We start from the raw sequence: 12742 nt of genomic DNA on the forward strand, positions 1-12742 counted from the left end.
TAGCTTCTCACAGAAGCCACCCCTGTAACCCCCCTGCTACCAAAACCTTGCCACACAAACCCAATACAAGTAGTCATTCTTCCCTATACTAAGAAAAGTTGTGGTTTTTTAAATGAGGTTTTTCTATGTGTATCTGTCTGTGGATGAGTTTGATCTGATACAGAACTTGCATTGAGAATATGAGGAAAAGTATGAGCCTTAATATTTGACTGTCTTCTTGCCTACCCACTCTCTTGTTTACTGAATGTGTCCAGAATAACAGAATATGAAGAGACTTCTCATTGACCATGAAATAAAAAAATATTTTGTTTCACTTCAATGTTTATTTTTACCAGGTCTCAAATCAGACTATACTTTCTGTTTTGTTTTTCAGAGTGATATAATTGAAAGTGCTTCTCCTTTATTTGAGGAAGAACAAATTGGTGATTGGATGGTGGATTAATAAATAGCTGTTGTATTACAAGAGTAAGAAGGTATTTTGGGAGTTGGGAAGAACCGGATTTTCACCCTAGTCTAGCAGCTTTGCTGCTCACTTAAACACAGATGAATGAAGACCCCATTTGGAAAATCACCAGGTCAGCGGTCCAGAGCTGATGCAGGTGAGGTATTACTGAATTTGGGGGTTTTGTTTGTTGTTTTTTAGTGGGTAAAAAAGTGTCCTTATTTTATAGATTTTCTTATATACTCATGGCTTTATGAAGCTGTTACTGTTTGTTTGTGGTTTTGGGGTTTTTTTGTGGTTTTTTTTAAGATAAGAATTATTGCTTTGATTATAGAAACTGTGGAATTGAAAGGATATACATAAATTTATTTAAGTTGTACAAACTTAGATATAAGAAGTTGTACTGGTTTTGGCTGGGAGAGAGTTAAATTTATTCATAGTAGCTTGCATGGTGCTAGGTTTTGGATATGTGCTGAAAACAGTGTTGATAACACACTGATGTTTTAGTTATTGCTGAACAGTGCTTACACAGTGTCAAGGCCTTTTCTGCTTCTCACGCTGCCCCCCCCCCCCCCCCGCAGCAAGTAGGCTGGGAGTGCACAAGAAGTTGAGAGGGGACACAGCCAGGACACCTCACCCCAACTGACCAAAGGGATATTCCATACCATAGACTAACACTTTAAGGGGAAAAATTATCTTTTGCTCATCTAGGAAATGCTGGAAAATAAACAGTAATGTATTCACCATATATTTATAACTTTCTGTAAATTTTTTAATAATTTTATAGAAATTGATCAGATAATAATTGCGAAAGAGCATCTCAAAAGCACTTCAGAAGGGTTTTTCTAAATGTACACAGAGGTTATTGCTACATTGTGTGTTTCGTAAATTGAAATAATTAGTCAAAGTATTTTAAAGAATTCTTTATTTGCAGAAACTCAAAATGTGAGTAACCACTTAGCCTTTTATGACTGGTTAGGCTAATTCGAAGTTTTGCAGCTCAGTAGACTAATGAATCTCAGTAAATCTTGTGGACTCTGTAGTAAGGATTATCAGCAATGATACAACAAAAAATCAAGTTACCAGTCAAGAATTGTTCTGTATGCTGGTATTTGGTCTTGTATAACCTAGGCCAGACTTTTAGCTGTGCATTCTGTTTTGACTAGTGTGCAGGACAGGGACTAGAAATTATCAATTGCAAGTTTAGAGTTCTACAGTCCAGCATTTTGTGGATGAAAATGTTGAAAGTGAATACTGTTTGTTAATTCCTCTGTTTAATTATTTGCTTTTTAGTTTAACTTAGCTGAGTAATGTAACTTTCTTTGTAGTTGTTTTCTCTCTTCTGGAATTACTTCATGTTCTTTGGTGGGGAGAAATGATGCTCTTCCTATTTTGTACTGCAAAACTCAGTAGTGAGCTGCACAGTGAAAAACTTTGTAGACACTTGGTGCAGCACATCATCTAACCCTGATCATTGTTTGTTGGTGCTTTCCAAAAAATCTCATGAAACTAACTCAGTTTCATATAAAATTGGGAAAGCTCCATTAATTTTTAAAATACCCAAATGATAGTCCATTATGGTGCTTTTAAATACTTACCCAATTCATTCAGAAGTGAAGCAACTGATATTGGAAGATTTCTTTAAAAACTTTTGGTTTCAAAACCAGACTTTCAAAAACATTTTTACTTGTGACTAGCTTGCATTAATGTTTGCTGTCACTCATTTGAAACATCTAGCGATTTCAAAGATAGTTCCTGAAAGTATTTTTAATAGATAGTTTTAAAGAAGAAACCCAGTGCAGAGTTTTAGATATTTACTTCAATGACTTTTTATTCAGCCAACTGATATGAGCCATCCTTCTTCTTGATACCACCAGAGTATTTGTGGAAGGAGAATTTTATTTGTAATAGAAAAGAAAGTAGGCTTTGACCTGGTACTTAATATCAGTATGGTTGACTTCTAAGCATTAGCTGGGTACTGTGAGAGTTCAAAAAATTTAGACATTAGGTTTGTAAAGGTAACTTTTGGAAGAATTTTGTCTCACAATGTAATTGTGACATACAATGAACAATAACATTACAGCAGTTTTGAGGTATCACAGTGTGAACTTTATGTAGAGGGTGATATTTGTGAATGAAAATAGGTAATTTTACTTTGTGTTGAGTAGAAAATTTCACTATTTGTCCTCTTAATTAAAAAAAAAAATTTAGATGGTCACACTTTCCATTGTTATTTTATTATATTTTATACTATAATTGGCACCTTCATTTTGTACCATGCAAAATCATTATAATTGACACTCAGATTTCTTTAGATGCTCTTTTTGCTTTTTAATATCCCTACACAACAGTTAATATTTAGGCCTTTACTTTTTTCTGTATGACGTTTGTTTAATCTTAACTGAGGAGTCCTTAATTTATCCTGTCGTGGTTTAACCCCAGCCAGCAACTAAGCACCACGCAGCCGCTCACTCACTTCCCCCCCCCACTCAGTGGGATGGGGGAGAATATCGGGAAAAGAAGTAAAACTCGTGGGTTGAGATAAGAACAGTTTAATAGAACAGAAAAGAAAAAACTAATAATGATAATGATAACACTAATAAAATGACAACAGCAATAATGAAAGGATTGGAATGTACAAACGATGCGCAGTGCAATTGCTCACCACCCGCCAATTGACGCCCAGTTAGTCCCCGAGTGGCGATTCCCCCCCCCCCCCCAGTTTATATACTAGATATGACGTCACATGGTATGGAATACCCCGTTGGCCAGTTTGGGTCAGCTGTCCTGGCTGTGTCCTGTGCCAATTTCTTGTGCCCCTCCAGCCTTCTTGCTGGCTGGGCATGAGAAGCTGAAAAATCCTTGACTTGAGACTAAACATTACTTAGCAACAACTGAAAACATCAGTGTTATCAACATTCTTGCATACTGAACTCAAACCATAGCGCTATACCAGCTACTCGGAAGACAATTAACTCTATCCCAGCTGAAACCAGGACAATCCTCATGTCTGATTAATGTAGTATCACTGTCTTTTTGATACACATCTCCAAGTCATATACGTTTGGTCAGTCTCAACTCGACATATTTAGTTGTTGTCTAGGCTTGGGTGTTGCCAGCTTCCAACATCTGGATATATATTCCTGAATATATATATAGATAGATAGATATATTTTCTGACCTTGCTGTTGTTGCTTCTTCTGCTGATCATATTTCATAGGCTGTGGGTAGTTGGCCTTTATTGCTTTTTGAAAAAAAAAAAACTTAGGTGGTGATGGAATTATCTGCTGTATGTTTCCTAATTATAGATGTATATTAGGAAAGAGTGTACCAGGTAGCCATTATTAGGAGACTCCATAACCAACTCTATAATGTTTTTGTTTGTGTGTACTGGAGGTTTTTTAAACTTACAACTACTGAGCAGGAAATACAGAACACTTGTTTATCATTTTAGTTTCACAGATAGTGGTCATATTATTTGAAAAGAACAACAAAAGCAGTAATTGATTCAATTGATTGGAAAATAAAGGATAACACTGAAGATGGAGAAATGAAGGAAAGCCAGACCTGTTTCTTACTTTTTCACAACAGTAGAGTGTGTATCTGCAGCCTCAATGATTTTGTTAAAATATAGAGCAGCTTTCCAGGACATAGTTTCAGTAGATCAGCCAGCTGCTTTGTGCTCGGCATTGTGCCTGTGCTTCTAATTAGTGCATGGTTCTCCCCAGTATAGGTGAATCCCTATTTTTTCATTAATATAATCTAATATAATTGTCTGTAAGATAAGTTGTGATTACCCTTGTTGTGTTTACATTTATATTTTGTCTTTTTGAGTCTAGTGATCACTTGTTTTATGCTATAGAAGTGTAAGACATGGTCCTTTACAGTTCTTCCTAGCTGTTACCAGTACTGTCCTTGTGAATTAAGAAGAGATCCCACTCCCAGATTCGACTTGCTTAAAAATGCAATGAAATCTTTTGGCAGAGTCGGGAATTCATTTTACCACTCTTCTCCTCGTCCGGTTTCCCAAACTCTTACAGTTGACATTGGGCAATATTAGGTGTGAATAAACATGTCTGTGGAATTTTTAGGTCCCTCAAAGTAATTCTGAAAGATCAAGGATAATTCTCATGTGATTATATGGTGTTTCCACAGCAGATTCTGAAATATAATTTTTAAATGTCCAGCTTTTGCTGCCTGTCATAAAGACAGGGGATATTCTGAGAAATAAGAAACTATGGTGTGTTTTGAAGAGTCCATCTAATTTTGATGGACTGAATGGTGAGTACCATCTGATATGACAACATTTAAAAACATTGCTAGTAGCTTTCTCCCATCCTTCTTCCTCTTCTCTCCTCCTACCTCCCCCAGTTGAAATGTGTGTACTCCCCCTTAGAGTCCACACCCTCAAAGAATGTTTATTTTATTTCTGTGTTGTCTTACCCTTTTTCTTTCTCTGTGAGAGTAAGGTAGAAGCATTCAGAAACATGGCTCCTAGTTTTGCTATTGAATTTAACAGTATTTTAAGGATGCATTAGGCAGAATTAATTCAGGCTCAAAAAACACAGGCCAACTGACAATTAAATGCTTAATTCTTTTGTTCTTGACTGGGAGTTGGGAGTTTGTGTTGACTTTTTATTATGGAAAATATTTAATTTCATATTCATAAGAGATTGAGCCATAAATATTTTCTCCTTCCTCAGATCTATCAAAGTTTGACTCTTTGCTGCTTATTACGAAGAAGCATAAAACAAATCCAATCACTTTGTGTGGTTTTTTTTGTTGCTGTTGTTCAGTATTAACTTCTGTTTTTATATTCATGGCAACTTAGTTGTACAGAGTTTATTTTGAATGATGTCTAAAACATGGAATTTCATGGAATGTGCTAGTTAAAACAGTAGTACTTGTCATTCCATAGTCAGAAGGAGGTAAAGGGTATGAACTTAAATCCATTCAATGGCATTCATGCTATATAGAATCTGATAACTCTCCATTATTGTTCTCTAATTACTGTTAATATCTTTGAAGTCACATTATTGCTTGAGACCAAACCGTGCTTGACCCCAAAACACTTGATACACTAATTTTTCACTTGAAAGATTTGTGTGAACGTATTGCCCTTGAAATTGTTGGGAAATTTTTAAATGTCTTTCTTTGAATTGGGCACTTGACAGGGAATGACTAATGCTAATTATGCTTCTATCGCAAGCCATTTAGGTGGTACTAGAGGTTTCAGGATAATTTGTGTAAGCAAAATTGCTGCTTTGCTTGTTATGTTTGGCATTCTCTGCTAAAGGAGATGATCAGCAACATATATGTTAATGTGATGGGTTGACCCTGGCTGGGTGCCGGGTGCCCACCAAAGCCGCTCTATCACTCCCCCTTCTTAGGTGGACAGGGGGGAGAAAATATAACAAAGAGCTTGTGGGTCGAGATAAGGACAGGAGAGATCACTCACCAATTACGGTCACAGGCAAAACAGACTCAACTTGGGGAAAATTAACTCGCTTTATTACAAATCAACCAGAGTAGGGTAATGAGAAAAAAAACCCGAATCTCAGAACACCTTCCCTCCACCCCTCCCTTCCTCCCGGGCACAACTTCACTCCCGGCTTCTCTACCAACCCCCCCAGCGGCACAGGGGGACGGGGATGGGGTTTACGGTCAGTTCATCACACGTTGTTTTCTGCCGCTTCATCCTCCTCAGGGGGAGGACTCATCACACTCTTCCCTGCTCCAACGTGGGGTCCCACCCATGGGAGACAGTCCTCCACGAACTTCTCCAACGTGGGCCCTTCCCACGGGCTGCAGTTCTTCACGAACTGCTCCAGCATGGGTCCTTTCCATGGTGTGCAGTCCTTCAGGAGCACACTGCTCCAGCGTGGGTCCCCCACGGGGTCACAAGTCCTGCCAGAAAACCTGCTCCGTGGGCTCCTCTCTCCACAGATCCGCAGGTCCTGCCAGGAACCTGCTCCAGCGCAGGGTTCCCACGGGGTCACAGCCTTCTTCGGGCACCCACCTGCTCCGGCGTGGGGTCCTCCACGGGCTACAGGTGGATATCTGCTCCACCGTGGACCTCCATGGACTGCAGGGGGACAGCCTGCCTCACCATGGTCTTCCCCACGGGCCTCAGGGGAATCTCTGCTCCGGCGCCTGGAGCATCTCCTCCCCCTCCTTCTTCACTGAACTTGGTGTCCGCAGAGTTGTTTCTCTTACATGTTCTCACTCCTCTCTCCGGCTGCCGAATCTGCCTGTCCCAACTTTTTTCCTTCTTAAAAAATGTTATCCCAGAGGCGTTACCACTATCGCTGATTGGCTCGGCCTTGGCCGCCGGCGGGTCCGTCTTAGAGCCGGCTGGTATTGGCTCTCTCTCTCGAACACAGGGGGAAGCTTCCAGCAACTTCTTACAGAAGCCACCCCTGTAACCCCCCCCGCTACCAAAACCTTGCCAACAAAACCAATACAGTTAAAAATTAATATATTAAAATATTTTTATTTGCTCTCAAATGTCTTAAGTCATTAAGACATAGTAATACTTACAATATCATACATTTACAAATAAACATATTTGTAAAGAAACTGTACAAGCTGTTTGGAATTCTAAATTGAGAAAGAAAAGTCCTCTGCACACCTGATTTGTTGCCTTAGTAGGATAAGGTTTATGTCTATCTTATGTTGTGAGAGTTTATTTCTTCCTTTAATCTTGGGGGGGGGGAAATTAAATACACAGGACAAAAGATATCCTAAAGCATCAGAACTTTAGTATTACAATTCATCTTTAAATTCCTGTAGGGAAAAGAAAAACAGAACAGCATTTCTATCGTGAATTTGTTCTAATGAGCTTTAGCATTTGAAGGAATAGTGCTTGCAGCCATTCAGAGACTGCTTCACATGCAAACATTTTATCTTCACATGGGTCAGACAATATTTCACAAGTAAGAGGAGAAAGTAATGGCGGTCCTTTTTTGGTTAGTAACTATTCCTTTGTGTTGGCAGTGGTGGTTTGCCATATTTTTACCACCAATATATGGTGATTGCATGGTGCGCATCTAATTACTTGTCTAATTACTAATGTTGGAACATAGATTGGAGCATTGGGCTATGATTAACGGGATGAAATTTAACAAGTCAAAATGCCGGATTCTGCACCTGGGATGGAGTAATGCTGGACACAAATATAGATTGGGAGAGGAGTGGCTGGAGAGCAGCTCTGCAGAAAGGGATCTGGGGGTGCTGGTTGACAGCAGGCTCAATAGGTGTCAGCAATGTGCCCTGGCAGCCAAGAGGGCAAACCGCATCCTGGGGTGCATCAAACACAGTATAACCAGCCACTCAAAAGAGGTCATTCATTATCCTGCTGTATTTAGCATTGGTGAGCCCTCACCTTGAGTACTGTGTGCAGTTCTGGGCCCCACAATTTAAGAAGGATCTTAAGGTCCTTGGATGTGCCCAGAGGAGGGCAACAAATCTGGTGAAAGGGCTGTAAGGCATGTCCTATGAGGAGCGGCTAAGGACTTTGGGCTTGTCTAGTTTGGAGAGAAGGAGGCTGAGGGGTGACCTCATTGCTCTCTACAACTTCCTGAGGAGGGGAAGTGGAGAAGGAGGTGCTGATTTCTTCTTCCTGGTATCCAGTGACAGGATGTATGGGAATTGTTCAAAGCTGTGCCAGGGGAGGTTTAGACTGGACATTAGGAAGCATTTCGTTACCGAGAGGGTGGTCAAACACTGGAACAGGCTTCCTAGAGAGGAGGTCGATGCCCCATGCCTGTCAGTGTTTAAGAGGCATTTGGACAATGCCCTTGATAACATGTTTTAACTTGGTCAGCCCTGAAGTGGTCAGGCAGTTGTGTTGTCCCAAAATGGGGTTCTTCACCCAGTGTGCGAAGAGCCGATAACACACAAAGTCAAGATATTTGTTTGTTTCATGTCTGCGCAGAGATGGGTGCTAGGTGGTAACTCCACAAAGCTAGCACACACTTGAAACGCAAACAGGGTCTTATATACACATCAGGATCAAGGAAAAAGTGGTAACAAAATACATGATTGGTTACAATTCATATAACAAAAGTACTTCTATACATGTCTAAATAATTACCCAACTCATTATATTAAGGTGGTCTTACATTTACATACCCATTATGCACAAGTGGGTGTCATTTTTAATATTAAAATCAAGCTAAGTTAGCTAAGGACACGCTTTTTTCTTGACACTATGCCAGAACTGGGTACTTGTGGTATAAATCAGAGGTAAGGCAATAGCGTTGGCAGAACCTCATTGTTTCACCTCCTTGCTTCAATGGATTCAATGCAGGGACCTTCTGTTACCGAAAAGCTCGGAATGAAGAACTTATCAACACCAATTTAGTGTAGATAAGCAGACACTTCTTTATTGACGGCCGGGTGCGCGGGCGAGTCCTCTCACGAACCACGCACACCTGTCACCAAAACAATACACCTTATATTAAGACTTATTGATGCATATTCATTAGATTTCCAAGAAAAGTTATACATATTCATTAAACTTCCGGGAAATCATTAGCATATGTAAATGTCCTTTACGCAGGCGCAGTGAAGGTCTCTCCGAGGCGTGGTAAGTCTTGGAGGCGGGTAGCTTTTGACCAGGAGGTGTGTTTTGGTATTATAGTGAAGCAAAGTTCGTCTAGAGTTTATGATTTCTTCATCGATGTTATGGCAACAGGTGCAATCCATCCTTTTTGACAGTAGCTATGCGGTTATCTCTAACGGCTCTAGCCAGGGACCTTCCAGGAGCCTTGTACTGCACATTCTATCCTTGGGGATCGGCCGCTGCGTTCCAAACAGGCCGTTGTCAGGTAACGTACTGACAACTCTTACACCACCCCGTTGTCAGGTATTTCTTTATCTTGTTATCTAAGTTCTAAATGTTCCTACTAGATGATTTTAGCCAATTTCTCCGGCCTTGATACGGGGCTATACAGGGGATTTCACAGCAGACACTGGTTGGTGGTTAAATATATAAAATACAACATACATATGATTTTGCTAAAATATTAAAACTAAATATGATTAATTCTAACTAATAACAAATCAATGACAAATCAGTAACATTTCCCCCCTTTGAAAGTGTTGAAAATTATTTCAATACTTTCACATCATCTATCTAATATTTATTTATTATTATTCTGAGAGTCAATATTTGTTTCGGCATATACTGGTGGTGGACTGTATTCTGGTGGAACAATTGGAACTTCTCTCATGATCATGCGATTTATTACAATTCTGTTGATAAATTGTTTTTTTTTTAGACAAGCATATAGTAGCATGATCATCAAAAAGACAATTAGTAACAGAAACAAAGTTTTGATTATATACCGTAACCAAGAGCTCAGATTTCATCTCCATCTACTAAAAATTTTTCTTAACTAATCTTTTGACATATCTTTTCAAATAGTTTCAGTTAATTTGAGATCATTTTTGAATCTTCTACACAAGCAGCCATATTTTAAGGCTGCAGCTAAAAGAGGAATTCTTTCGATTGCTGGGTCTTTAGTACTACAATAATAAAATTTTTTCATATCTCCACCAAGATACTAAATTTTCTTTTTTTTTCATAATGAACTGCCTCTGTCGTCTACTGATGGCTAGGTTGTATTTAGTCACTGGCCTTTGTTTGCAATAGGTGGTTTTGTTTCTATGTTCCAGGGTAGTTAAATTTATAGTTAAAATTTTTTAAGGAATAGATTTTCTCACTGTTCTTGGTATCGGCAAACAAGCAATAATTTGGGTAACATTTTGCAAGCTGGCAAATCTCTTAATTAATTTTAACATCAAATTTGTTTTGGACATTTTTTTTTTCAGGAATGTTAATCAATTGTTCTGTTTCTACTTGTCTTTTGTTTCTAATCATTAAATCAGTCCAGGTTTCCACCATCATTATCTGCCGAACTAATATAAAAAGAACAAGCACAAACAGATATGAAAAATTAGACATGTTTCAGAGTCAGTTTTAAAGTCTTTGGATTCCGGCTAATAATCTTCCATGGAGTAGGTGCCTTCTTCACTCGAGTGTAGTGTATCCAAGCATCCGATTCTGTAATTTTAATAGCCGTGAAGGTGGTTAACAGTATCTGGAAGGGTCCTTTCCAACATTCCTGCAGGGGTTTGGAAGTCCACGTTTTCACATAGACATAGTCTCCTGGTTGTAAGTCATGCACTGGAACTTCCAGGGATAATGGTCTATTCTACACCACTGCTCTCCGAATTACAGTCAAAGTTTTTCCTAAGGAAAGCAAATAGTTATATACATCTTGTTTTCTTTTTACATGCATGTTTGGGTTTGGTTCTGGAGATTCATAAGGTTTCTCATACAATAATTCATAAGGACTGACTGAGGTTCTACTCTTTGGCTGTACTCTGATTCGTAATGATGTCAATGGAAGTGCTTGAGGCCATTTTAAATTAGTCTCTTGACAAATTTTGCTTATTTGTCTTTTAAAGGTTTGATTCATTCTTTCTACTTTCCCACTGGATTGTGGCCTCCATGGGGTATGCAAATCCTATGTGATACCCAGAATTTTGTTAACATTTTGGACCACTTCTGCAACAAAGTGTGGACCTCTGTCAGAAGAAATTCCAATAGGAACGCCAAACCTTGGAATTATTTCTCGTAGTAACCATTTTACTACTTCCTTTGCTCGTGTGGAACGACAGGGAAAAGCTTCTGGCCATCCTGTAAAAGTATCAACCCCCACCAGGATGTACTGATACCCATTCTGTCTAGGTAGTTCTGAAAAATCTACTTGCCAATAATCTCTAGGCTCTGTACCAGATTTTATTCGACCCATTTGAACCTTTTTCCTGATTATTGGATTATTTTTTAAACATACTTCACATTTTGCAGTTATTATTTTAGCTATTCCTAACATTCTGAGTGATACCACTTGTTTTTGTAAGGAAGTTACTAAGGCCTCTGCTCTCCAGTGACACTCCTGATGCTTTGTTTGAATTATTTCTCTCATCAAAAAGGGTGGAACTACTACCTGTCCTTTAGGTGTTACCTACCATCCGGCTAGGTTTTTCTTAGCATTTAATAATTGACCTAGCTTATCATCCTCCTCTGAGTATTTTCGTTTTTCCCTAGGGAGAGTTACTGTTTTGGAGGGAATTAATGCTATTTGCAATACTTGTTCTTTTGTTACCTTTCTTGCCGTTTGGTCGGCTAAATTATTTCCAGTGATTTCCTTTGTGTTTCTAATTTGATGTGCTTTACAGTGTATGATTGTTACCTGATCTGGTTTCTGAACTGCTTGTAATAATTGTAAAATTTCATCTTGGTGTTTAATATTTGATCCCTGGGAGGACAATAATCCTCTTTCTTTCCACAATGCTGCATGGACATGTATCACTCCAAAAGCATACTTTGAATCTGTCTAAATATTTATTTTCTTTTCCTCGCTTAGTTCTAAAGCTTGAATCAAAGCAATAAGTTCCGCTTTCTGAGCTGAGGTGGTACTTGGCAATGCTTCTGCTTTTATAACTGTGGTATCTGTTGTTACCGCATATCCAGCGTATCGAACTCCTTGTTTTATAAAGCTGCTACCATCTGTATACAGTTCCCAGTCCGGTCGCTCCAATGGTACATCCTTCAAATCTTCACGACTGGAATAAACATACTCAATAGCAGCCAGGCAATCATGTTCCAAATGTCTTTCTTCCTGTATGGAACTTAAAAACACAGCTGGATTTGCCAGGTTAGTTGCTTTTAAAATTACATCATCTTGTTAATATTACTTGGTACTTCATCATTCTGCTCGGAGATAGCCAGTGTCCCCTCTTTTGTTCTAGAACAGTTTTCACCATGTGTGGGACATAGACTGTTATTGTTTTTCCCAAAGTCAATTTCCGAGCTTCTTGTATGATCATCACCGTTGCAGCCACTGCTCTAAGACAATTTGGCCACCCTTTACTCACTGTGTCCAGTCGTTTGGAGAAGTAGCCAACTGGTCATTTCCAGCTCCCCATCTTCTGGGTTAACACACCAAGTGCCAGGTGTTGTCTTTCATGAATGAACAGCTGAAAACCTTTAGTTAAATCAGGGAGGCCTAAAGCAGGTGTTAACATTAAAGCGCGTTTTAACTTTGTAAAGGCCCTTTGCTGTTTTGGACCCCACACAAAGGAAGAGTTCTTTTGGGCCTCATATAACGGTTTAGCTATTAGACCGTAGTTCATGATCCAAAGACGACACCACCCTGCCATTCCCAAGAACGCTCTAAGTTCATGGATATTTTTCGGCTCAGGTATACTACAGATGGTTTCTTTGTG

General features: G+C 39.2%; 1 protein-coding gene across 3 annotated transcripts in view; it reads left to right on the forward strand.

Moving 5' to 3' along the window:
• Positions 1-12742, forward strand: part of LOC121232788 (spindlin-Z) — a 99591-nt gene that overhangs the window by 57050 nt on the left and 29799 nt on the right. For 2 of the 3 annotated variants that reach the window (XM_041121248.1, XM_041121249.1), the window contains exon 2: positions 374-599. The exons of the other annotated variant lie outside the window; for it this stretch is intronic. In XM_041121248.1, the coding sequence (XP_040977182.1) occupies positions 548-599 (52 nt within the window). In that variant the 5' untranslated portion in view covers positions 374-547. The remainder of the gene's footprint in view (positions 1-373; positions 600-12742) is intronic. 3 annotated transcript variants of the gene reach the window in all.

This window comes from Aquila chrysaetos, chromosome W (assembly GCF_900496995.4).
Source record: "Aquila chrysaetos chrysaetos chromosome W, bAquChr1.4, whole genome shotgun sequence".
In the NCBI taxonomy this organism is placed as follows: domain Eukaryota; kingdom Metazoa; phylum Chordata; class Aves; order Accipitriformes; family Accipitridae; genus Aquila; species Aquila chrysaetos.